Raw genomic sequence first — 26,186 nt, 5'->3', positions numbered from 1 at the left:
AAGTAAAGAATGTAGTATCCAGCACATACGACTGAGATTTAAACTACTTATAATCTTACCTCTCAGATCATGGTCACATGAACAAGCAGTCATTCTAATCCACTAATACATCACATGCACCCATGAACACAGCAATGTCCTGTAGGTTATTCGTTTATAGTATTTAACCTTTATTAACACGGGAAAACCTCATTGAGATTAAAACTCTTTTCAAGAGTGTCATAGCAAATACCTTACTTTTTTTAGAAAGCTCTTTACAACTCTGGTTGAGTTTCAAATGAACAAAACCAGTGGTAGATTACATTTATTAACATACAACCGCCTCAAATTAAATACTGAACATAAAATAATGAACTACATTGCTGTGCTACTACAAGAAGCTGCCAAACTGTTGACTGAATAAGCAACTTAAACATTAGGGCAGCTTGACACATAACTGCCCAGCCTATTGTTGCTATGCTTTATTTTGAAATGAATAACTGTTGAGGTAATGAGCAAAAAACATTTTAAAAACCACAATGCAAAATTATTTTTGAAAGAGGCAAACTGTTCGAAGTTTACATAACGTTAAGGTTTGAGAAAATAATTTGTGTAATATTTACAATTTGACTATTCATAAAATACTAATTTTGTCCAACTACTATACGCCTGCACAAACTTGAAAGTAAAACCTTAAATCATAATAAATTACAAACAAAAAGTCAATAAAACAGGAAGAGTCCTTTTGTAGCTTGCTATGACTTGAATTCCTCATCCACTTCTGTAAAAACGTCACTTAAGAAATACTGAGACACATTGGTTGGTTCATCGTCTGAGCTTCCTTTTGGGTCACTTTGAAGGCCGGGAAGCTGCAACATAAAACATATAATTAAACATAAGAGTTAAATGTCAGAAATTGATTAAAAGAGAAAAGATGTGCAATTACCTGAGGTTTTCCCAGAGGACTTTCCTTGATTCTCTCCATTGGAAGAGTTTCAGGAGACTTTAGAGCTGTTTGAGGCCGTGATCCCCTGGCCTCAGCTCCAGAAGAGGCTTTTTTATTCCTAAACACAATTTTATAATTTATTTAAAAGTGAGCGATAAATGTATGTAAATTCATTGGATATAAACATTATTTTCAAACATATTTTTTTCGACAACACAGCCTCCTTACCTATTGGATTGTTCTTTTCCTTTCATCTTTTCAGTGACTGGCTGGTTGAGCTCAGCACTTTTTACAGTTTTCTGTGTTTTATTAGCAATTGACGTTTCTGATGGGTGCTCTTCAGTCAGAGGGTTACGTTGTGAACACAGAGGACCACTTGAAGCTTTTGTTTTTCTTAACAAATAAGGAAAACAAGAATAAACCACCACTAAATTGAGGCAATATACAATAGAAGCCATGGTGACAGTGTTTATACGTACCTTTTCTCCCTTGTTTTCATTCTAGTCTCTGACGTTTGTGTTTTTTCAGTACAAACATCATCTTTAATCGGTTTTCTTGCAACTTTACACGTGCCACTTTCCGCCTTGGTGAAAGCGTCGCCTGCCAGACACTGAGACACATGTGTGGGCTCTTCGTTACTCCCAGAGGAGTCATCTTTAAACACTGGAAACTAAAAAGAGAAGCAAATATAACAGAGGTGCCACTATAGTGCTGTAAATAGTTTAACACAGTAACAGCCAAAGCACCAGACCTCAGATCCACCCCGCAGACGTCTGGAGCTGCGTGACTGGGTTTCTTTCAATGAATCCGGGGAAACCGCTTCAGGAAATCTTGATGCCTCTTTGCATTTCTTTTGTGACTTCAAGCTTTTACATATGGCTTTGTTTTTTCTAATCAAAGAATCAAATGCTGAATAAACTGTTTTTGTACAAACACTCCATTGTCTTCATGAGCTTTTCTTACGTATTGGACGATCCTTTCCCTCTAGTCGTTTTAGCGTCTGTTTGACTGGGACCAGACGTCGTTTCGGTGACAGAGGTTGTGGGAGGAGTCTTTACTGAACTAGACGAGGAAGTGGCTTCGTTAGTGACGGACACTTCTGCGGGTTGCTCTTCATTCAGTGAGCTACGTTGTCCACTGGAGGAATCATATGAAGCATTTACTTTTCTGAAAAACAAAGTGTAAATAAAGACCACTTTTTCATAATTATGCAGAGCTACTGTCATGTGAGCCGAGAGCAATCGACTAATTGTGAATAGTGTGTTATAAAAAATAATGCCTAAAAGAATTGTACGTTACAGCCTTTCTATAGATAAAAGTATGTCATTTAAGATTAAGTTTAAATCAATAAAAAAATCTTGTCTTACATATTTTGCCCTTTATTCCGTATCGTCTCTGCCGTTTGACTTTTATCAGAGCGAGCAGTGTTATTTGATGTTCCGGTGACTCTATCATCGCTTTCCACTTCTGTGAAAACGTCACTGATGAAATACTGTGACACATCGGTGGGTTCTTCCTTCTTTGAGCAGCTCTCGATGGAATCACTTTGACGAGACACACGAGGCTAAAACGGAAGCAGCCGTAATGAACGTGACGTTCATAATAAAGCTTAAACATTGAGCCTGTTCAGTTTCCTCACCCCAGATGTACTTTGTAAACAGCTTTGTGGGTTGGACTCATGTGTCGGCCCTGGACCTGTGCCGCTGGATGATGTGGATTCTTTCAAATGTTTAGCCTCATTTAATCCTTTGTTTTTCCTATAGAGAAATCACACCATCTACGGTATATACTTTTTTATTTTATTTTTAAGATATAAACAATGCCATGTTGCTTACCTATTGGCATTTCCTTTTTTGTTAGCCTTTTTATGATCTTGTTGGCTGGAATCGATACTTCTTACAGGGGCAGAAAAGGCAGCCAGGTTTTCTTGTAAAATAAATGAAGAGGTTGCTTCATTAACCGACACTTCTGTCAGTTGCTTTTCTGTCGGGATTTTTTTTTGTTCACGTGGAAGTTTCATGGAAGTATTTGTTTTTCTGTAAATAAAAACAGTATACATGTTGTAATCTCTCTTAACACAATAAATTCATAATGTGCACATATTTTATCACCTGACCTTTGTTTCCCTATGGTTGCCATCGTCGCCGCAGGTTTTCTTTGCGTTTTGTCATGACAAGCACCGTCTCCAGGGATTTCTTTGAGTGTTTCTTCAGTGATGTTTGTACGAAAGTCAGAGATATTTGTGGGTTCTTCTTCCATGTTTGTAGAGTCACTTTGTTGGGATTTTGATGGCTAAAGAATAAAAAGCGATTATATTGCATGTACACAGATGATGCTCAGAAATGTTCATGTGACACCAATTATGCTCGACCATTAAATACGTACACAAGATTAATCTCACCAGTGGTTCACCTTGAGATATTCAAATATTCCTCTCATTACAGTCAATAATTAACAGGGATGTCAAGATTGTTTGGTTAATATATAATTGTCATTATTTAGGAAACAATATAATTGTAATTGAAAAAGAATTGTGACTATTTTAGAAGTAAAATTAAGTGTTTTTAATTCAATGTACTGTATATCAAGTACTTTTTATGTTTTTGTCATGTTTATTTTATCTTTCAGACCGTTCAATTTAATAAAGTTGATCAGAGTCTCAATAAGAATTGTGTGTTTATATTTGGAAAATTTATTTTGTCTTCTTTTTTCAAATTAATTTCCTTTTTCTTCTAATAAGACAGTGGTATGCACGAGTTACCTGGCACAACATCTGAGGTGCATCCACCGACACATAAATGAGCCATCGCATGTATAACACCGTCTTATTAGAACAAAAGGGAAATTTAAGTTAAATTGTGATGTTTTTTCTCACAGTAATCATTACACTAAAATTTGACAATGTGACATCCCTATTCAAAAAGTGTGTTGTAATGAAAGAATACTTAAATTTTTCTAGTATTCCGTATTTAACTATATTTTATCAATGCGTTCACTGCAAACCACACGACTTAGGATCATCTCAAAATGGGTTGAAGCTGAAAAGACTTAATATTTTTCCTCGGGGGGAGGGGGAGGGGGGGGGTGTTGAACCTACATTTCGTCTTTTTGTTGCTTTGAAGCTTCAATACATCGTTCTGGCAGTCATCGTTTGGAAATGCTAAAAAACAGCAACGAGCATTAGGCCAACAATAGGCGGCGAGTGCGTGCGCGGAGTACGCGGGTGCGTGCGAGGAGCGGGGCGGGTGCGTTCACTAGAGGTGAGCAGGGTCTATCAAGCTACTATCGTTTTATCAACGTGTAAAATGTTATGTGAAGGCAGACAAAGTCTTTTGGGGGGGAGGGGGGGTCCAGAGAGAGACGAAAAAAATTAAGTCTTTTCAGCTTCAACCCATTTTGAGATGATCCCTTACTAATTTGTGTTTTAGTCCGTTTTATCCATGAATCAAACTTTTTCATGGTGTAACTTGCGTTGGCGAGCTTGAACGGAGTGACTTTAATTTGAGCTCTTATTTTATCGTAAACATCGATCTTATATCAACATTTCCTTAAGTTTGAAGTACTCTGCTCTTTCCTTTTCCGTTGTTCTCATTGGTTGGCTGGCGCTAACCCCGCCCCCTGCTTTGTGAAAAGCTTCATTACGAAAATCTTGGGTTGACAGAGCGAGTTGTGAACCCACTTCATTCTGCCTCAGTTTGTCTATCCAGGAGAGTCAATTTCACATATGTCCCCTTTAAACTTCAGTTTTCTTACCTCAGACAAACAGGTGAACAGATTTTTTATTTTTGAAGTTGGTGAACCAAAATATTGTATTTCAGTCTGTTCCCACAGAGGTCCACATGTGGCTTTTGTTTTTCTGAATAAATACAGTTAAGATTATATTTAAGAGCATACAATTCAACATTATGATCAGCTATAAATATTTTTCTCAGTTATCTCACCTATGTTGTGGTTGGTTCATCCTGGTCTCAGCAGACTTCTTAGTTATTTTTTTGGTGACTGAAGAGCCATCACTTTCCTCCTGTGATTTACTGTCCATATGTTCAACCATCTCTCTACAGCTTTCAGCATGTGCAGAGGCTTTGGTGTGGTCCTGCCAATTTGCTTCCTCCGCTACGGCCTTACAAGACACATTTTGTCTTCTACTACTCGTCTTCGTATCAACAGCACCTGGAAAACAAAACAATAAGATCAGTTGTCCTATCAAACTCAATGTAGCACATAAAAGTATGTTGTGATAGTAGTAGTACAGATTACCTCTGACAGGAGTTTGGCTCCCTGTTGACAGAGAATCAGCTTTGCTACTATTGCCCTGAGCCTCTGGTAAAGTTAGCCTTCGCACTGATGGTTTTTCTGTTTAGTAAAACAAAAACATATGAAATCAAACTACTAATATCCCCTAGAACTAAAAAAGCTAAAACTCAAAACTCTACCTGGAGTCTCTGCCAGTATGCTTATGTCCTGGTAACAAGACAGAATATGCATGAATGAGATCTCTTAACCCATGAATGGAAAGCATGTTATTTTAACTTACGACTGAAGGTGCTGAAGGAAGATATTCTTCCACACAAATGAGGCCTGAACCAAGAGCCGCCTTTTCTGGTGTTGGAATGTGAATGTTGGAAAGAGAGATGTCAATTCCAGCAGCAAGTGGCTCCGCCGGTTCAACAGGATTTCTACAGAATTAGACAACTTGTTTTCAGATACAGACAAAGAAACCGCATTGTTCATTCTTATCTGATTGTAAGTAGGTAAAAGCAAAATACTGACCTCTGCTGTGCCTCCGTAACTGGGAGACTAGATCCAGAGCCCACTAAATCACCTGATGGACAGACTGGTATCTCAGTCAGAGACAGGATGAAAAATGGTTCATCAGGATCAGATGGGATCTCACTTGGAGGCACTTAAGGAACATAATAATGTTTAGGTTAAAAATATATATATATATATATATATATATATATCTATCTATATGTACAAATCTGCAAAGTAAAGAATATCAACTCACTGGTTGGAAATATATTTTGGCATTCCATTGTGTTCTAGATTTAAAAAAGAAAGGTTTGGTGAAAATGTTTGCAGTCTTAAGAGTGTCTGTAATAAATGTAAAGCATCAATACTTGTGCAACACTGTCTTGCACTTTGCCAGGGGCTGAAGAAGAGACATTTGGAGCCTCGTTATGTTGAAGCTTAGAGCAAAGCTCTACAGCACCGTGAATAGTGGAGGAAGCCCTGCTTTCTTGACAAATGCCTGTAAAATATACAAGCAGTGTTCACTAAGGCAACGGGCTAATTAAATACAATATCGGTTGGCAGTTTTTCATTATAGATCTAACCTGTTTTCTTAAGAGTTGTGTACTGAAGTTGATGCACCGTTTTGCCGGACTCAAATGATGTACTGTGAAAAGCAAAGAGACACTAATGTTTAAGTACAAATGTCAGTATGTAAATGACAGGCTTCAAGTTGTTCTTACCATTCTATACGCTCCAGATGTGTTTGAATTGTGGCACTTGATTCATCGGACTGGACGACTGCAGTAGGATCCTCAGAAATATCTTTTGTTTGCGCTTTCTTCGTGGACCTAGTATTAAGCTCAGAGACGGAACTCAATTTGATATCTGTATTTGTATTTGGACCACTCGATGCCTGCTGCGTGGCCATTGTGCTCCTGGAAATGTCCACATTTGAAGAGACAGAACTTATTGAACTCTGCTCAACATCTGCTGGTGGTGGTATAGTTGAAGTGTTATCCTGGAGAACCTGTTCAGACGTTGCAGCGCCTGAACTGGATTTGACAAGCTCGTCAGTCGTGTGGCTCATTTCATTCGCCTCCACTTTTGCCTTTGTTGTTCGAGGTGACAATACCAACTTGGGCTTAACCTTTGGAATCCACCGCCTTCTTTGTGGTGTGCCAAGGTTTGAACTTTCCGAGCTTAGAGGCGACTGTTGAACAAGGCTGGTGTTTGCACTTTTTTCCTCTTTTGAACAATCATCAATTTGAGTTGAATCCATATTTCCAGACTCAATAGTTGTAGTACTCTTAATAACTGGTTTGACTTGGTCTCGTGCTTTCTCTTCACATTGGACAAATGGAGTACCACATTTCTCTTGTAAGTGCTCCAAATGTGTCTCAAGCGTGCTCTGAGATCCAGACTCTGTTTGTTCTTGTGATCGACTGGTTTCTAAAATCGGATCAGAGTCTGTTCCCTGGCTGTTAAGTGTAACTGATTCTCTGCAGCATCCCGAGTCTGAGGCTGAAAGTGCCGCTGACTGGGGATTATCAATTGCTGCAATTTCACACTCAATCTGCATTTTTTCCTCAACGATAACAGCTGATTTTGAAGACAATTTTGAAGTCCTTGAAACACACCCAATGTTTGGTTTAGGTTTGATCTTGGAGAGTCTTCCTTTCCTTGGCATTGGAGGATGTATAGCACTTGGAGTAGCAGGTTGAGAAGTTGTAGTGGTTTCTTGTGAGCTACAGGATTCATCACTGGGTTTAATGACTTGTGTATCAGAGGTTTGTGATGCTGGTGTCTCATTTGTTGTGCTGACAGCCGTCTCATTCTTAGTGTTTGGTTGTTCTGAGACAGGCAGAGTAGATTCTTCCTGATGTTCCAAAGAGCTGAGCTGACCGGTTGTTGCAATGTCACCATAAACCTGTGTTTTCTCCTGAACAGCTTCAACCGTTTCTTTTGTGGTACTTAAATCTAATTGTATTTGTTGTATTGTTGAAGAGCTTTCTTCCTTGGTCAGGGAAAATCTCATTGTAGTCTCTGGGGCTGTTGTTAGTTTAGGAGACATTTCAGCCTCTTGTAAGCCACATGGTTCAAGACTGACATTTGTGTTGGAAATGAGAGCTGATGGCATCACTGTTTTGTCTGTTGAACTGCTTTCAGTCTGTGACGGTTCACACAAAGTTTCAGTAGATTGCAGTAGTTTTGAAGACTGCTGACTGGTCGTTGCAGTCTCCAATTCAACCAGTTTGGTTTCTAAAGCAGCGCCAACAGTCTGTGTGCGCAGTTTTGCAGTCCTTGAACCAAGGTTAGGCTTTGGACTAACCTTAGATAACCTTCCTTTCCTCGGAGGGGTCGACCTCTCTTGTGGGCTGTACAATGTATCAGAGGTATGTGATGTTGGTGGCTGTACAGCAGCTGGGTTGACTTCAGTTGTTGATGGTTGTGAAGCCGCCTGAGTGTGTTCTTCTAGTTGCATTGGAGACGTTGATGTATCATTTACCTCAGTGTATTGACAGCTTTCAATTTCTGAAAGAAAACCATTGTTGTTTGAGTCTCCAGCATTGACTTTAATGTTAAATTCAACATACATCTAATTTCAAACAAATTGAAATGCAGTTCTCACCCGTGTGATCTGACATAGATGCCTCTTTCGGTTGGGACAGTTTAGCCAGATTTCCAATGGCCAACAAGGTTTGAGCAGCCTCATTGTCGTCTTCATCCCCTGAAGCTAAAAAAAAACAGTGAAGCATTAAAATGTTTTACCTCTCTGCAAAATATTTATAATAAAACACTTACTTTCTGCATGTTCTGAAAGGAAGTCGATGACATCCTGAGAAAACAACATAACGGGGTTTTCGAACATTGCAATAAAATACATTTAGTACAAAAATATGGGAACAAGGATCTGACAGTGGCACATGCATCATGGGAAACTTACAACAAGCAGGTCCAGCTGATGCTCACAGGGTTCAATAGTGCCTCTTTCATTGTGTGCTTGCTCACATGAGGCATCAAGGCACAGTGCATTCTCGGACATTCCCAACACATCGGGCATATGGGTCAAAAAGTCAAGCTAAGAATGAAGTGAGGGGAGCCAAATAGGGGAAGATGCGTTTGGAAATGAAGCACCATGCACAAAGAAGAATAGATCAGCAACAAAATAAAAAACATTGGATGAAATGTTTGAAGCGTGAGCTATGATGGACAGGATTAATTATTATGAAGCTGAGGTAAACTGGTGATGTACAGTTCCTTACCTCTTCCATCGTCTCCTGCACCTCTGGGACCACAGCTTTGGGTGAACACAGACTGGCCGGCACAAATGCAGTGTGCTCATCGTCGTACTGTGGTGCATCAGGTCCCTCTTCTTCGTCACTGTCTTCTTCTGACTGGGAGGCTCTGAGTGTAATTAATTTGGGTTTCTTCGCTTCTTTTTCTGACTGTTGCAGTGCTGATCTTCCTCTCTTCCCCGCAGTTTTGCCTTTAGCTTTTGCAGGAGCACTGGTTTGGCGTGCAGGGGTATTTGACCCGGAGGAGGTTTTATCCTCTTTGGCTGGGTAATTTAGTAATTCCACAGGTTTGGACATCCTCCCAGATCTACAAAAGACGGACATGATTTCATGACTTAAACAACTGCTATCTAAAATAAGACGGAGGGTCATCTTGTACCTGGTGGGTTTTGAAGACGGCACAGAGATCTCTTGATCTGAAGAATCATTGTCCGACATTCCTTTTGGTGAGTTTTGTGCTGAACAAAAATCTTTATCGATCTGAAACAAAGATATTGTTTAGTGAGAAAACAATATTAATAGTAGAATAAAAACAGATGAAAGGAAATAAAGTCCCACCTGGTTTTCCGCAGCCTCTTCACTTGTGGCGTCTTCTTTATCAGAAACAGTAGCTTTGGACTTGGGTGCTTTTCGGCCCTTACAGTCAAAGGGATGGAGTGCTTTTGCGGGTTTCCCTGAGGTGGCTTCTGTTTTCTTGGTAGACGCGGGCGATTCAGTCTTTTCACATCTAAATTATTGAGCAGACTTTACGACATCACAATATCACACGCATAATCGTGGGTTTGTGCTTCCTGATTAGAGGTGATATTTTAAGGACTATTGAAGCCCATGGATACTTACTGGTCTTCTGGAGGAGGAGCCTCTTCAGAATCTGCACATGATCAACACATTGAACTTGAAACAATAACCAAATCAATTATTTCCTGTCATCCTTTTTTACCTGGCACGTTTTTCTTTTTCCTTTTCTTTTTGTCAACTTGTAGGTCTGGGGGAAGGTCAGCTTTATCTTTCCTTTGGCGCTTGGGTTCCGAGTCAGATGTTTTGTCATTGCAGAGGTTTTCCTTCTCCCCTTCCTGCTCCTCATAGGACATTTCACCTTCAGTTTCCTCCTCCACATCACTTAGATTGGCAGAAGATTTTTTACCTTCGAAGTGACCGGAAAATTCATATTGATAAAAATCATAATGAACGAAATAAAATCAAAGTAACATGAATCTCACTTTTTGTTTTTCGTTTACGTTTTTGGGGAGTTTTGATTTTCCCAGATATTGATTTTAGTTTCCTTTTACTTTGCTGAAACTCTAGAATCTTCTGCAGCAATTTCTTAAAATATTCCAAGTCCAGTTTACGTCTCTCCCCTACAGAAACAGACAACTTGCTTTTACAACTCCAAATAATGCTATGGGAACAGAAATATGAAATCTAAATCATGTCATAACTTACTAAAAGCTTTGTCAATTCTCCAAGCGTTAACCCGCTCCTCCTTTTTAAATTTGTTCTAACAAAATAAAGAGAGAAGAGAAGAATACAGTTGGTAAGTTATTACTCGTGTACATACGTAACCAAACACTTACCTTAATTTCTGTCCTTGCTCTGTGAGGAAATAGTTGACAAATCATAGTAAAGTCTGTGCCCACCATGCTGACGGCTAAAAAGAACATGTCGGTCTCTACAAAAAAGAAAAGCATAAGTTAAATGTGAATATCTTTAATGCAAAGAATGTTAAATAATGGCTTGGAATATAACCTTCAGTAGACCAGGGCTTAGTATGGGTCCCTTTCCTGAAGCTCGAATAAGTCGTTGTGGAGCCTCGTTCAAAAATAGGATCTCGATCCTGAATTGTATTTGGTCCTTTCATCCTCTGAACTTCCACAGTCAAGCTAACAAAACACAATTTATTATTGGTTATAGTGTACATCAAAAAACGTATCAACGTTTAAATATCTAGAGGTTCAAACAGATGAGCAACTGAGCATGAGCGTGTGTAAGGTCATTCATAGAAAATATGATGCCATCATTCTATAGAGCTTGTAATGAGTCTGTTCCGAGGTATGGAATAGTCAGCCGGTTTGAAAATTTTAAAATATGGTTTGACTGTAACTCAGATGCTCCGATTGTTAACATTGTAGGTGTGTCCACTCTGATTGCCACATATTTGAATGATCCCCTGTGAAACATGCTCTGAAGGTCCCTGGAGATCCAAATCATGTGCCCAGCCTTAAGTATGAGCTTATTTCAATACTGTGGAATACTCTATACAAATGTTAACTCTTTTAAATTGTTCATTAAAAATAATAGTACTTTCTCTTTTACCTCTTAAAGAGGATTGCCCACAGACGTGCTTTATTTATTCAATTTTGTGTACCATCTGATAAAAGGGAACTCTCAAGTTGATATATGTTATTCAGACCATCCCTCCAGACACCAGCTGTACTCATGTGTATATTTACCAAAGAAAGAAAAAGCAGCATATTAGCAGCAATTAGAGTAACTAAGACATAAAACAACAGAGAATCAGCTTCACAAAGGGTTAAGGAACAGCTTCAGTTTGAATTGGGGATCATTTTAGTCAGGCGTTTTAGGAACAATGGTGCTAGAGGACCTTGGATGTTCTTAGGACTTGTTTCAAAACTTCTACTGCTTTCTGTTCTTCAGACTATAACTTTTAGTCTATTTTTAATTTTGGGGGATAATTACTTGATGGCATTGACTGGGTGTTCATCTTCATTTATCATTCAGAAAGTGAATATAAAGCAATTATACAAGAGTTGAGATAGCCGGTCATTAAAATGTCTAATAGTAACTCTGATAAAAACTCCTGACCATTATAAAACTGTTATAGAAAGGTCAAATTTAGTCATGTTCATGCTTTTTCTTTATCGATACTTGATAAAAATTAGTATCCAGTTTCAATATTAGTTTACATTTACAACATTACTAGGGGACAAAATAAAAACAAACCTGAAACCTGACCACGAATGTTGTATTTAAACAGATTTTTTTAGGACACATAACTTCTTTGAAAACCAGTTTACCGACAATACCAACTATTACAAAAAACAAAGGATAACAGACCTTTCCTCGTCAATGATAAGTGAGCCATCCTCCGCCACTTTGACTTGAGGGACCATGACAGCATCTTCATCCTCAGCTGCCGCCTCTTCCTCATCCTCCCGCTCTTCTTCAGCTGAAGCGGCAGCTGGTGTTTCCTCCTGACTAAGAGCCTGTGGTTGGACTTCTGGTTCCTGCGCTCTCTCTGGTGATCTAAGAGGGACAATTTTTGTTTTGTATTAATTAACCATTTGTGAATTTGTGTAGTTTTTAGGCATTGATTTTGTCACCATGACTGTCTATTCTTGCTGCCAAATGTACAATAAAAATTTAATGTAAAGAAACATACACTTCTCTTTCAGGGGATAGAGGAACGACAGTCTCATTTTCCTGCTGAGACTCTTCCAAAGTCGATCTGTGTTTTGAGAGAAAATGTCAGAAAACAATGAACAAGATAAAAGCAGCAGAGAAATACAAAGACCAAAAAACACTTACAACATGGGATTGACCATCGGGAGATAATGGATAAGGTCTCGCATGGTCATTTTGGATGGATCCAAAGTTAACATGTGTTCCTTTACACGTGCCTTGGACCTTTTGGATTTCTATTGAGAACAAATACAATTACACAAGACGACAGATGGGATACTGTGCGAATGTCTACAACGGGCTCTTTGAACTTACCACTTTGTGCTCTTTTAGCAACTGTTTGAGTTTCCGGGCCTTTTCCAGTCTTATAAGATCAACTTTGTCATTGAGGAGTTGAGTCAAAGTAAATGGTTCGGAGGATGCTGTGAGATCTGTTTTTGATACCAGAGTCTTAGCTTTCTCTGATATTTCAATAGTTTCTCTGTCGGGTATTGAGGGTGGCACAGGAGCTTTAGGGGGGATTTCTTTCACTTGGCACACAGGCAGGCGTACGTCTTCGCTTGAGCCTTCAGCTGGTGGAACAACGTCCGTCCTAGACAATTCGCATTCCTTTGGGGACAATACATCTTGAAGAGGTGCCGTAGAGTTTGCTTCGCTAGTTGCTGCTTTGTCAATGACTGGAGCTGGACTTTTGACAGGGGGATGCACTGGTCTGACGAGAGACTTGGGAGTTCGAGGAAGTGCCGAGGGACGACCTGGTACCACTTTAGGCTTGACAGAAAACCTCTTTCTCCTCTGAATGGCAGAGGCACGTGCAGCTTCTCCATGTTGCTCAATCGGATCTCTTGAACAGATATGTACACACGAGTTAAGTAAAAACATCCCTGCGTTTCTGTGTAGGAGACTGGCTCACCCTTGAGTTGGCTCATTAGGGGCATCAGCAGGTTTGGGGTCGGTCACAGAAGCAGGAGTGTTGGCATTAGCACAGTCCTTATTCGATGGAGGGGCTTCCTGAGGTCTCCCAGTGACACCCACATTAGGCCTAACTGATAATCTTGACCGCCGAAACATTTTAGCCTGTCAATAAGTCAGTAAAACATACAATCCGTAAAATAGGGCATCAGTGAGATGATTATTAAGCACTGTATGAAGAACTCATCGTAGTCGTTAGCAGAACTCTAAAAGAATATGTGTTTATTTCACATTGGATTGCAGAAGTTTGACAACAAGAATCTCATAGTATTGCAGATTTCCATCCGAGGTGACGCTTCTCTACGCGGCATGGAGAGCGCGTTTAACTATTGTGATACTCATACAAAGTTAGGATTATAAACACATACCTGCTAAATAATGGAGTCATCTGGGGAAAAATAGCCCTTTATTACATGTCAAAAACCTGGATTAGACCGAACGGGATGTAGGGAAGACCCGTTGTACACGCTATTCCGCCATGTTTACTATGACGTTTGCGTTCATGACCGTAAAGCATTGTGGGAAACGTAGTCTTGTAGTAGACCCAAAGGAAAAATTCCATTGCGCTCTCAATCTCTTGACGTACAAGTACAGCAGGTGGCGGTAAATGCACCTTTTGAGTTTGCTGCCAACCGCCATTAAAACAACAATTCCATTTCAAGCGAAAAGTGTACACAATGAAATCAAATTAGTAAATTAGTATCATATTTAGTTTGTTTTATTTGTGGATTAAATGTGTCTGCATTTAAAATCAGTTAATATAATTGAGTGACTGTGTAATAATCGGAAACAAAAAAGGTTTTTCACGGATATTTGCTATTGTGAACAAATTCACAGGCTAGGAACTTGAATGAACAATAATCAGGAACACAGTCACTATTAGTTCTTGTAACTTTTTATTATTATTATTATTATTATTGAGTGACAGTCACTATTAGTTACCGTAGATCTTTATTTTAAATGGTTATACCGACCACGTATCACAGCTCATATCTCTTATACACATTTTGGTATATTCCTCAGTATTGTCATTTTTTTCCAGGACTGATTGATTTTTCTTCTTCTTCTTCTTCTTGGTGTTTTATGGCGATTGGTATCGAAGTGTTACATTACCGCCAGACTTTATTCTTTTGATTGATTGATTTTTCCTCTCTTGAAGCGGTGGATTGTTGTGATGTTGTGGAATGTTGGTGCTTTGTGACATTGGGTGGGTCTAAAGTCTAACTACATTAGGTGGCGGTAATGTAACACTTGGATACCAACCGCCATAAAACACCCAAAAACTATTATGCTGCATTGTCCTGATCACTCAAAAGAAAGATTAATAGACAAATTGTAAATCAACAAAATAATTTTAGTAAATTGATTGTTGTTGTTGTTGTTTTATGGCGGTTGGCATCCGAGTGTTGCATTACCGCCAGACTTTATTCCTCAGACTTTGTCATTGTATCCTATAGAAGTAAATTGATTGCACTCATATAATGTGACAGCAGTGTAAAGAATGTGTACACAGAAGACAATACTATGACATAATGTAGTAGTTTTATTTGGTTATTTGTATACATTAGACAACATTACCAGTTAACCACAGACTTAGTCGCATTCTTTTACTGAATAACATCTTCATCTTCATAAAAACGACCATAAGTCTATATTTTTTTCATTTTTGTATCCATAGTAGCTATTTCATATAAAGATCTTCATTATTGCCATTTATTCCCATGGCGTCTGCAAAACCAAAAATGTGGGATAAATTATATGTTTAATTTAAAATGTAAACTACCAGACTCAAGTGCATACCTTTACACAGATTATTTTTTTCTTCAGGCAAAGGGGTCATCAAAAGTAACTCCAAGAGCACCAGTGCTCTGTCCAAATGAAGGGTTGGGCTGAAATATGACAAAAAATACAAATGTTATGGCTTAAATTGTATAGTATGTCAGAGAAAATATATAAAAGAATAAACATGTACCACAGATAAAACTGGTGCTATGGAGGGAATTGATGTTGAAACCCCAAAAGCATCATCAAATATGTCCTGGTTGAGGTTTTGAGTTAGTGCTGGAGTTTTTGCTGCAGGAGAAGGAGATAACGTGTTATCTAGAAGACCCAGGTCAAAGCTTGGAGCAGGCATAGTGCCCAGAGCCAGGGCTGCTTTTGGCGTACCTACACAAAATTTAGTTTTTTTTTTAGAGTGAGGTAATAAAACATTTGAAGCACTTGATCAGGGATCTTACCATTAGCTCCTGCTGAGATTGTATGTATATCAAAGTCATCGTGATCTGCTGCATCCTGAGCCACACCCACTTTACTGGAGAAGTACTGATCAAATGCACCTTCTTCTTTAGTGCCAGGGACCAGTGCTGGGTTGGATCCTTGTTCGCCTTTTCTTGCAGGAATGGCTGGGGGCTTGGCAATTTTGAAGTCTTTGAACATGTCCTTTCCAATCTTCTTTTCTTTATCTCCCAGAGGATCCAAAGCTGTAAAGGCACTGTTTTCTACTTTTGGAGGCTCTTTTACAGGCGGTCTTGGAGGGGGCCTAGCTGGACCTTGCTGGTCACCCATAGCAGAGAATGGCCCAGAGTGAAAGGGATTTGTCGTAGGTTGACCCCACCCTGGACCAACAGGGGGCATTGTTGCACTAGTTTGACCCCAAACAAGGTGAGGTGGAGATAAGGGTGGAGCAAACTGAGCAGGCATTTGTGAGCCCCATGCAGAAGGGGGTATGGGTAATCCACCAAAGGCAGATGGCTGTGGATAAACAGGCCTGGGACCTGGAGGCATCACTCCTGGCATGTTTAAGATGGACGGTGTAGTGCTGGGTGCTCCCCACACTGGGGCAGCAGTGGCACTTGAAGGAGATGGGCCTAATTGAAGATTTTCTAAAACAACAAATATAAAAATAAAAATAAATGTGTGCACAGATAGTTACATAGTATGAATAGTGAACAGCGTTATAGTTACCTAAAGCCAAAAAAGATGGTTGATTAGAGTTTGTGGAGGTACTGTTAAAGAGGTCTCCTGCAGCAGATGAACCTTCAGTACCAGCAAACAGATCTGCCCCAAAAAGGTCACTTGATGTAGACTATTCCAAAAATAAATAACAATAAGAAGCAGATAGACAAAAGAGGATACATTGGGTATTCAATGTAAAACATATCCATGCATATGTTGAAATGTACTACTTTTTTACCAGTTGTATGCAAGCAGATGTTATGATTACTTTTAACAACAACAAAGCATGTCAAGAGGTTATAGTGCAACAGACATGCAAGAGGAAAGAGTTTAACCTTGTTTGAATTGCAAATTGTAATATTGTTGTAAAATAACAAACCAAAAGTCCAAAATGCTCTGACAACCATTTTCCTTGACCGCTTATGATAGGCTTAAATGCATACCACATGCAGCATCACAAACAGCTTCCTTAAAAAAACGGAAATTTCACCTTTGTACTTCTTCTCCGTCCAGTCTTAAAGCTTTGGGGAGGTGGACTAATCATAACTGAACCCTTGCTATAAGGCTTATTGTTTTGCAAGTTTCTATTACTTATGTTGTTTGATGATGGGGAATTTTCCAAAGTGTATTCAAAAAAGGGGTTATTAGTCGAAAAAGATGAGTCCAAACTATTTCCATCCATTATGGTATTTGTGCAGTCTTCTGATATCTTACCGCCTAGTGGCCAGTAGCCATGGTTGATTGCAAGGATCATAGTTTTACTGGATAACTCATTTATTTGATGAGTAAGGTGTTCAGAGTCCACATTTAAAACATTGTTGTCGACTGTATAAACAACACTGCCAGCAGTGTTTAAGCAACTGACAGTGTCCAAGTGCTCCGAAATATTCTGAGGTGATTTTGAAAGAGGATCATCTCTGAAAGGATCATTATCAGGGGTTGGAAAGTAACCACATTTTTTAGAAAAAGTCTTCACTGTTTTATGGTTAAGGGCACAGGATGTAACAGAGGACGTTCCCTTTATATGGTTCTGATTGCAGTCAACATCAGCAGAAAAATCCAGCAACAGAATGTCATTAGCTTCCTGCTTAACACGAGGGCAAAAAACAGAGAAAGAAACATAGATCAGTTTACATACAAATCACAAAGTGTGAAATGTGAAATAACAAGCAACAATTTTCAAGAGATTAATTCTTTAAGAACAGTTCTTTGTGTTCTTAAAGAAATAAGTTTCAAAAAGATTTCAAGTTTGACATACAAAAAGAACATTATTGTAGGCTGCGGCTCACACATAAGTGACATTAAGTGGTATAATTAATCTGACAGGTTTTAAGTAAATATGGAAAAGATTAGTGGCTTTTTAATAGTATTTCATCAAATTAAGCCAAAACACTTACATTTGGAGCCTGGATGTCTGGCGGTGTTGTTATGTCTCCAAAAAGATCAGGCTGCTCAACTAGCTGAAAGTTAAAATGAGACAAAACATACCAGTATTTATAAAAAGTATAGCAACAATTTGTGTTATTTAATACAATGATCAATGCCCACTTGGTCTGTTTTTCCCACTTCCATTTTCAACAAGGCGTCCTCCCCATTCTAAAAGCAAAATAGAAATGTCAGTCTTTGCTGCAAGAAAATAAAAATGTAGTCTCATTTAAAAATGGTTACCTCAACTACTGTGCTGCCATTTTCTCCCTGAAAACAGATGCCGACTGTTAATGGATTTACTTATGGGTTTTTTCACATCATTTCAATGGAATGCCTGAAATTGTGATTCATTAACAGAGCACAGAGAGGCCCTGTTGGGTTTTCATGCCACATACAGTGTACCTTGTTGCTGCTTCAGGACCAGTGAGGTAATGTGTCTTTGAAAGGAAATTGTTCTCTAATTCAGGCCTCAAAAAATCAGTGCCAAACCTTTTACCTTTATGCCTTTCTGTGCAGCCTCCGCCTCCTTCTTTCTTATGTTGAAGATGACCTGGAATAAATCTTTTAGGTCGATGACGAGTGGTTCAGCCTGGTTTAAGAAAAAAGTCTTAATAGTTTATATTTTCTAAATATAGCTATGTGTTAATTAATGTATAATTTACCTGTTGTGCCGTTTTTATGGCAAAAAACTGATGTTGTCCCTCGGCTCCACAGACATAGCCGAATGCTCTATTATCTGTCACATCTCTGGCAATGAAGGAGATCTTATTTACCACATGCTCATGCTCAATCACCTGAAGAAATTAAAAAGGGTAGAGCATTTATATTTAAAGCATAATGATTAAAAAGGAGCAATATTCAGCAATATTAAAGAATGAAACATACTCCAGACTTTTCATCAATAATCTTGATGCCTGCCATCGAAATGTTGACCCAAATTCTTTGTTTGTGTTTACCTTGCGAACGAGCAGCAACTGCCATGCCCTAAAGAAGATCACTTTTATCATGCCTGAATACAATTACACTACACAACTGAACTCAGATGTTAAATCTTCTTAATAGTCTTCATAGTGCACCTTGAGCTTCATCATCGAATCCTGGCACATCTTGTCTCCTCTGGCCTCTGGGATATCATCGATACCAATTAGCTTGGCTTTGTACCTCACACCATCCCCTTGAAACCGAGCCAGTAGGTATTCATCTGTCTTCTCTGGAACTGATATAAAAATAAAAAATAAACATATATTGTTATTGTAAAATGCACTACCAATACAGACATTCATACCTTTCTTTTTCTCTTTCTTGAATGGGGCCTTGGATGGAGTTGTTGGTGTGGTGGGAGGAGTGCTGGAGCTTGGACTTGCTGGATCTGTTAGGACAGACTGGCTATTTTCCACTTCTGTTGACATTGTGGTGTAGAGAACCTCAAGTGGACAAATGAACTGCCAGAGGTCAGTGTCTTCGGGCCAGAGGTCAGAGCGGTAAATGACTCTTAACACCCACACATGCTTTTTTCTTCTGCGTCTGAAAAAAGAATGAAAGGTTGAGGTGGAAGAGAATATTTATGCAAACTGAAGTTTTGTTTGGCTATTAAATAGTTTATTAAATATTGTCCTTGTGCCATGTTCCCAGAGGCGTCTCAAGTAGAACGCCTCCCCACATTTGTGTGTGTCTGTTTAATGTTGGTTTTGTTGTTTTATGTTTAAAACATAAACAGCAAAAAAGTGTTTTTAGTCCATGCACTTTCTTTGAGGGTAGCACAAAGGATAACCATGTTACACTCTATGAATAAGCATAATAATGAATAGTGCTTGGACTTTATGGAAATATAGTCAGCTAAAGTGAGATTATCAGTGTTGTTCCAGCAATGTCAATCATCCTTGGTGCAATGTTTTCAGTCCATATGAGAGTGTGTCATTTTTTCTACTTCTATTTTTGCTTTTAAGTATATTTTTAAGGAAGTTATCCGTTTTTATCATTCCACTTCTGTTCCTAATCTGTGTTTCTGTGCCTAATCTGTGTTGCAACGTTGAAATTTCCTCATTGTGGGACAACTAAAGGTTCTCTTATCTTATCTTGCTTCCTACAGTGAAAATAGACTGTTTGCTCAACAAAATCTTGAAGCACAAGAAAAAGCATTTGCCTGGATTTAATGTTAAGATTACAATCCTGGAGATCTTGTGAGTTTAAGAGGATTTTTACAGTAGCAGTGTTATGTGTACAGGTAAATGCCTACATTTACTCTAATGACAGACATGGGAAAACTGACTGTGTCATATCATCTCAAAATCCTTCCAAAATAATAATTCCATCCAGCCATAGGGATTTCTTCCCATAGACAGAACACTAGCTAGTTGGAAGAGGCCGTCTTTGACTTATCATTAAATCCGTCTGGTATGTTATTTTGTTGCACCAAGAAGGAAATTGAGGCCTTGTCCATAGTGGGACAAAAGATGCTTATGTTTACAGAGGATTTCCACCACTGTCCTGCAAACACAGGTTGGAGAAGGCAAACAATATCGCAAGAATGTTTGTCCAAATATAAAACAATAAACCTTAGAGACATGAACTACAAAAAGGGGACAGGCTCTGTTTTATATTTGAACAAAAACTGATGAATCTGCACAAATGACACATGATTTAGTTTGACCAATAATTAACAGTGTCTTGAAAAGGCTAATAAAAAAGGTAAATTTTCAACAGGATGCAAGTTAAAGTATGACTTTTTTTAACAATGTAAATGGCACAATTATATGATGACAAGCCTTTAAACATTACTGGCTGACCAGCCCGCAATCACAACAGCACAGAAAAGTGCTGAATTCATATTTTGTCAAGGCAAACGGCTCCATGCAAACAGACATGTCACAATTCTCAGGAAGGGTAAACTACTGAACATCTGGAGGAAATCACAAAATGACTCAGTCTGCAGACAACGTGAATGAGATGGTGAAATACCAGGGGCCCACAGCGAACCAACTGTGTATTCATTTTACAACTAAAGTGTTTCTGGACAGTGGGGAAGGTGTAAAGGGAAAATATAATTACGCTTCTAACAGTAATAAACCGCATAGAATCTGACCAGAGTTGGCAAATTACAATCCCAGACATAGTTTAGGTGCAAATTCATACTGAAACGTTTTAATAGGACGGCGAAAACACATATGTATCCGTTACAGACTCACTGAGGCTTTATGTGGCGACTGCGACTAATTAAACAGTGAACATAGGTTGTTGTATATGTTTGATAACCAGTTCCCTTATTAAGTAAACGACTTAAACACTCACACCACAAAAACTTACCTGAAAACTCAGCAAAACCGCAGCCCAATAGTCCTGTAGCTTCTCCCGTAAGTGTAGAAAATGCAACGCAATCGCAGCTCCGCACAGACTCCAGCAGTCAGATGTTTTCCGCTGAAAGCAAAAGACAGAGGCAGAAGCTGCTTCAAACTCCCAGTTTAACCCCTGAGTGTCTGCGGGACACCAGCGTCTGACCCTCATCATCAGTGACGAGGAGGCGGGGCGGGGCCGCACGCACGAGCCTGCAGACGTCAACTAACGCCACTACTAGTGCATGCTTTACTTACACATTTGACTCATAGAGACACTCTTAAATGTGCTTTCTGATGGAAAGATAAATGTTTTACTTTTAACATGACATGGAGAGGAATGGCAAACCTTTTACTCCAGGCCAATATGCCTGCACGGTTAGGGGTCCAACGTCCCATGCCTTTTTTTATTAATTCCATTTTGTCCTCCATTTTATATAGAAAACTCTCAAGCTGCTTAATATGATGTGTTTAAAAATAAAGCTGTAACCCTCTTATTTCCTGTCAAATCATTCTGGGAAGCATCAGGGTCAGTTTGTACTCCAAACCCACAAATTAACAATTACCCTAAAATAAAATTTAAAACATTTTTTTTTTTTTTATGGATTCCACCTGGACATTTTTGCTTTACGTCCCTAAAACTATTTTTTGTGACTTTACCTTCAGCTTATAATAGAGAATTGTCAAAAAACAATCAATGCTAAAACTAGTGTCAATCAGCCGATCCCTCCAGACACCAGCTTTACTCATTTATATATTTCACAAGAAAATATAGGCAGGATTTATAATCAGAAACTTCAGAGTCTCAGCTTCACAAAGGCTCCAGCCAATCGTTTGTGCTCCAGAAGTTCAGGAACAGCTTCAGTCATTTTTTTCAGGCGCTAAGCTATAGCAGTTGATTTTTAAGTTTACTTAAAATGTTGTTAAAACTATATAAAGGACAATAGAAAATGTCACGCTGTATATAAATCTCTCATAAGTCTCATAATGGCCCACAGGACTGTTCCCTTCTCTTTAAGCTATTTGAGTTGATAAATGGTTAACATGAATCAATTCTAGAGAAACACTTTTCACAAAGAGCAGAAATTGTGTTTCCTGTCGCTAACAAAGCACATTTTTGACAAGACCTCCGTCATTTACTGAAAGCTGGAGTCACCAGCTTCTTGATCAATGCACTGTCGTACAAGTGTGAGTCACATGTCATACACCAGAGCATGGAGGAGTAGCCACAAACAGTAAAGTTACTTCAAAACAATATGTGATTTCTGGTTATAGCCCTGGACTAGACACAGGCAATAAAAATCTCCATTTCACCCACATAATCCCAACAAAATACGGGTAAGACGCTGAGAGAGATAAGTAATGCTTCTGGAGCTCTATGAAACTGGACTCTGTCAAAAGCTAATAAGGCTAACATGCTGACAAGGCTAACATGGCTAACATGACTAATGCGACCAGTGTGGACTCCCCAGGTCCAGGTGGGATAGACGGAGGAGAGGACATAACTTTACAACAGATGGCCCTTATGTTATGTGAAATGTTGTGTGACGTGGGAGAGCAGAGGTCAGGGTAGAGAATGGCCCCTGGAAGCCAATGTGGCGAGCCTGAAGGCGGAAAGAGACGGCAGGTGCGTCGCTGAGTCGGAAGAGTGTATCTTAGACATTAGTTATCTGAAAGTCAAGGTGGTGAAACTGCAGGCAGAGAACAAAACTATGAAGAGCAACATTTTGGATTCGGAGTCCAGATCCCGCAGAAACAACCTCAGACTCGTGAGAGTCCTGGAGGGGGACCAGGGGGAACACTGAGGGCTCTCTTGAGACGGTGATCATGGAGCATGTATCCGGTACTGGGTTTGTGGTCCCTCTCATTACCATAGAGCAGGGGTCACGCGAGGCTTCTATCAGTCACCTGTTTGGACTTATTATTTATTATTATTTTCTGGACACCCATTTGCTTGTCATGACTGAAGAGCAAAATAAAACATGTGGAGCTGAAATTACAATTTTGGAAGTGGGTGCAATCAAGAGCCTTAAGGACAATAAATCTCTGGGTAGTGATAGGTTCACCTCAGAGTGGTATAAAGCATTAAAATAATCAATTACTCCTCTGCTTTTACCAACTTTTAACTGGGTACTTAAGAAAAGAAGCCACCATATCTCTAACACCTAAAGAAGGGAAGGACCGACTCCATAGACCCATTTCTGTTTAGAATGTGGACTGTCGTATATATTTACCTCAATTATGTCCAAAAGAATTGAACAAATATACGATCTTTACACATAATAAATCATACAAAAACAGCTAAAAGAAGCTGTAATTATCAGTCTGGATCCTGCTGAGAAAGAGTTGATTCTGTTAGCTGGCCTTATTTGTTTAAAGTGCTATACAAACTTAAAATAAATTACTTAATTAAAAAAAATATTGTTGTTTTTTTTACGATGATCCAACATCATAAATTAAAATCGATGGTCACCTGACAGACCCATTGACCTTGAAAAGAGGGGTGAGATAGGGCTGTACTTTGTGATAGGAGTTAACAGACTGGACTGGGACCACTAGTCTGCCTCTGATGTGTCGTGATTTACTTTCTGTGGATGTTCTGTGCTACTTTTTGTCTTGTCTGTTGCTCTCTGGTCTTGTTTTTTGTTTTGTATTTTATACATTTTCTTTTAAACATTGAAAAAAAAATAGCAATAATAATTATATACCAAGAAAATGTAAAGAAGTCATGCTAAGAATAACTAAAGTAAGTATAAGAGATTTAAAGAAACAACTACAAAGACAAAAACTACATATAAGCCAACCATCTGATATGAAGTTTAAATTCATATAAAGGACAAGAGCTTAAGTGCATCTCATGATGGACCACAATAATGAGAACAAATAAAACATAAATTAACTTGGTGCAAGAAGCACAAATTGTGAACAGAACTCTGTCGTCACGTGTAAGAGTAGTTAGCCTATACTGTACATTTTGGTCAAGAATAGAGGGATTAGAAAAAGGCAGAGGAAGGATGTCCTTCCTGGCTTTGTACCTAGTTTTCTGCTGACAGATTTTGTTTTAATGGAAGCCGTTAAAATGACTGTCTTTTAGTAAGACAAACCTATACATCTGATCTGTGTTACAAATATGCTTTGGTTGTAACATTATATAAAATAATAAACTGTTAAATGTCATGTGATAATTTATGCACCTGCATTAAACATGGTGTTATTTATCTAAATGTATCTAAATTGTCAATATGATACTTAATTTAAGTGAACGATGTGAGATGATGCTATGTTAAGATGTCATCAGGTAAAATGTGTAAGTCACAGTGAAGTAAGCAAAAGTCCATCCCAGTTTGAACCCCTTATGAAAACAAGAAGTATCTTTGTTTCAAAAAACATAGCCAAGCACCTTATCTACCCTTTAGTTTCCTGAAAGTCATGAGGAAGCTGTTGGACCCCATAAAAGTGACGACTTCAGCACATAGTTGTGCCTCTCTAACAGGCCATGACCACAAGAACCAAGACTACCCAAATCCATAGGTATAGTATAACTGTCGGTACAAGGGGGAAATGCATTTGTTCTTACATTTCATTTGCAGTTGGGTCCTGAAATTATTTCTAGAGGTCTCCAAATAATATCTACTCACCAAAGCAAGTGCCTATGTTTGTAAATGTTGTTAATTAACAATGGCAATAAACCTTTTCTGATTCTGATTCTGATTCTGATTGGGGTAGAAATGAAAATGTATGCAGTCTTTCACAAAGCTTGACACCCTTCATAAGCAGTGGTAAATGTAGACTTTTATTTGTTTACCAACCAAAGTCATTTATCCAGGACATTTTCCTGAAATAAAAGCAAAGACTAGATATATAGGCTACTTCATCTTTTTTAGAGTAACCGTATTTGTGTGTTTGGGAGTCGCAAATTCCAACGATTATTATTATTGGGATTGCGATTGAAAAAGGTAGCGATTGGTTAGAGTTTAAGGTTTCTCTTCCCCCTGTTTAATTGATTACTTTTTAGAAATAATTAAACACGCTTATAGAACAATAGAACTAAACTAATAATACTTATGAATTATGAAGATGTCCATCTTTTGCTTTACCTTTCTTATAACAACTTCTATGGGGATGTAGGAGGACTTTTTCACATAAAGTTTCACTTTTTCCCATCATTGAATATTCATAAATCATGACTCACTGTGAGTGTTGGGTGGAATACGTGTAAATGTATTTCATTACTGAATCCGGAGGTTATTTATTCACAGACCTGCACTTTTCCTGTATTTTTTTAATGTTGTGACCCACTGCCTCAAAATTCTCCAAACAATAGCTTGTTTGAATTCTCTGAAAAAAACACATGTACATACATACATATTCACAGCATTTGCTCAATATTTTGTTGAAGTACTAGTGATGTGTGGAGACTTTTATGGATGGGCAAGCAGACCTGGGGTGTTCATCAATATATCAAGAAATTCATAACTTAACCTTTCATGAGTGCCTGTCTTTCTAACCAACATCTAGTCATTGGAAACACGAACAGAGCCTTAGCTACAAACAAAGTCTCTAAAAGATAGTTTTTAAGTTTGTTTGTTGAAACTTGTCGCTGCTGTTGCGTCACGTTTCCTCGCACATGCAAAGTTAGGGCAAAACCTGCAACTCTCCATGACTGCCACACAGCATGGCTAAAAGAAGCTGTTCGCTCTGGTTCTAACAGCTCATGTTAGAGATGTCTCCGTACACTGCTGCATTCTTTCTGTTGATCCTGACTAGTCTCCCAGTTCCTGCCACTGAATACAATGCTTCCACCACGATGCTTCACTGTAGGGATGGTACTGCTCAGGAGCCTTTCCATCTGGTCACTCTACCATACAGGCCTGAGTGCTGCAGAGATGGTTGTTCTTCTGGAAGGTTCTCCTCTTTCCAGAGAGACCATCAGGTTCTTGGTCACCTCCCTGACTAAGGCCTGTGTAATCCTTCATTCGACCAGGACTGTTCCATTGTAAAAAAAAAAAAAAGATTCGGTTGTAGATTGTTGTATCCAAGAGTCCTTCTCAATCTGCAGATCTAGTCTGAGAGCCTACTCTGAGCTGCGAAAGCCCCTCCACCCAGGTGGAACCTCTTGATTATAGC

The 26,186-nt window shown here is 38.8% G+C and overlaps 3 protein-coding genes across 5 annotated transcripts; all 3 read right to left on the bottom strand.

Annotated features, from left to right (window-relative positions):
• Window positions 1-227: 227 nt before the first annotated feature.
• On the bottom strand, window positions 228-5,965 carry LOC140367796 (uncharacterized). Its single transcript, XM_072454465.1, has 17 exons — window positions 5,934-5,965; window positions 5,696-5,828; window positions 5,460-5,601; window positions 5,359-5,386; window positions 5,183-5,278; window positions 4,867-5,095; window positions 4,679-4,781; window positions 3,042-3,217; window positions 2,761-2,961; window positions 2,565-2,682; window positions 2,293-2,489; window positions 1,889-2,092; window positions 1,677-1,815; window positions 1,405-1,595; window positions 1,154-1,318; window positions 926-1,043; window positions 228-848 (listed from the first exon to the last, which is right to left on the bottom strand). The coding sequence occupies exons 1-17, from the start codon at window positions 5,959-5,961 to the stop codon at window positions 735-737; spliced, it is 2,382 nt and encodes a 793-aa protein (XP_072310566.1). The 5' UTR covers window positions 5,962-5,965; the 3' UTR covers window positions 228-734.
• A 29-nt stretch (window positions 5,966-5,994) lies between these two features.
• On the bottom strand, window positions 5,995-13,841 carry LOC140367795 (uncharacterized). The gene is made up of 22 exons (XM_072454464.1): window positions 13,716-13,841; window positions 13,289-13,452; window positions 12,691-13,219; window positions 12,502-12,611; window positions 12,356-12,421; window positions 12,031-12,219; window positions 10,702-10,835; window positions 10,530-10,624; window positions 10,399-10,453; window positions 10,176-10,313; window positions 9,896-10,099; window positions 9,796-9,826; window positions 9,514-9,682; window positions 9,335-9,435; window positions 8,923-9,262; window positions 8,604-8,738; window positions 8,462-8,495; window positions 8,289-8,393; window positions 7,484-8,191; window positions 6,400-7,450; window positions 6,262-6,323; window positions 5,995-6,176 (listed from the first exon to the last, which is right to left on the bottom strand). The coding sequence occupies exons 2-22, from the start codon at window positions 13,444-13,446 to the stop codon at window positions 6,010-6,012; spliced, it is 4,581 nt and encodes a 1,526-aa protein (XP_072310565.1). The 5' UTR covers window positions 13,447-13,452; window positions 13,716-13,841; the 3' UTR covers window positions 5,995-6,009.
• Window positions 13,842-14,978: 1,137 nt separating this feature from the next.
• Window positions 14,979-19,254, bottom strand: dab2 (DAB adaptor protein 2). 3 transcript variants are annotated; one of them, XM_072454462.1, is made up of 14 exons: window positions 19,016-19,254; window positions 18,807-18,946; window positions 18,616-18,714; window positions 18,393-18,524; window positions 18,227-18,319; window positions 17,971-17,997; window positions 17,851-17,898; window positions 17,700-17,762; window positions 16,793-17,386; window positions 16,312-16,432; window positions 15,585-16,229; window positions 15,320-15,420; window positions 15,148-15,236; window positions 14,979-15,075 (listed from the first exon to the last, which is right to left on the bottom strand). In XM_072454462.1, the coding sequence occupies exons 1-13, from the start codon at window positions 19,137-19,139 to the stop codon at window positions 15,171-15,173; spliced, it is 2,253 nt and encodes a 750-aa protein (XP_072310563.1). In that variant the 5' UTR covers window positions 19,140-19,254; the 3' UTR covers window positions 14,979-15,075; window positions 15,148-15,170. The 3 variants fall into 3 exon arrangements, with proteins under 3 accessions (XP_072310563.1, XP_072310562.1, XP_072310564.1); XM_072454461.1 differs by having other exon boundaries at window positions 14,982-15,075; window positions 15,320-15,513; XM_072454463.1 differs by lacking the exon at window positions 16,793-17,386 and having other exon boundaries at window positions 14,994-15,075; window positions 15,320-15,513.
• Between the last annotated feature and the right edge of the window lie 6,932 nt (window positions 19,255-26,186).

Source organism: Eucyclogobius newberryi, unplaced genomic scaffold (assembly GCF_026437365.1).
Source record: "Eucyclogobius newberryi isolate DKJ021-1_F unplaced genomic scaffold, fEucNew1.0.hap1 SCAF_2, whole genome shotgun sequence".
NCBI lineage: Eukaryota > Metazoa > Chordata > Actinopteri > Gobiiformes > Gobiidae > Eucyclogobius > Eucyclogobius newberryi.
Note: the sequence above shows the minus strand (reverse complement) of the source record. Positions and strands in the feature narration are given on the sequence as shown.

Coding starts and splice junctions, on each gene's coding strand:
- LOC140367796 (XM_072454465.1), bottom strand. CDS start 5,961: ATGGAATGCCAAAATATATTTCCAACCA. Junction 2,962..3,041: donor GCAACCATAGGGAAACAAAG/GTCAGGTGATAA, acceptor TTTTATTTACAG/AAAAACAAATACTTCCATGA. Junction 1,319..1,404: donor ATGAAAACAAGGGAGAAAAG/GTACGTATAAAC, acceptor TTATTTGTTAAG/AAAAACAAAAGCTTCAAGTG.
- LOC140367795 (XM_072454464.1), bottom strand. CDS start 13,446: ATGTTTCGGCGGTCAAGATTATCAGTTAGGCCTAATGTGGGTGTCACT. Junction 8,739..8,922: donor TGCAGGAGACGATGGAAGAG/GTAAGGAACTGT, acceptor CTTCATTCTTAG/CTTGACTTTTTGACCCATAT. Junction 6,177..6,261: donor CACAACTCTTAAGAAAACAG/GTTAGATCTATA, acceptor TATATTTTACAG/GCATTTGTCAAGAAAGCAGG.
- dab2 (XM_072454461.1), bottom strand. CDS start 19,139: ATGTCAACAGAAGTGGAAAATAGCCAGTCTGTCCTAACAGATCCAGCA. Junction 18,320..18,392: donor CCATAAAAACGGCACAACAG/GTAAATTATACA, acceptor TTCTTAAACCAG/GCTGAACCACTCGTCATCGA. Junction 16,433..16,792: donor GACGGAGAAGAAGTACAAAG/GTGAAATTTCCG, acceptor TTTTTGGAATAG/TCTACATCAAGTGACCTTTT.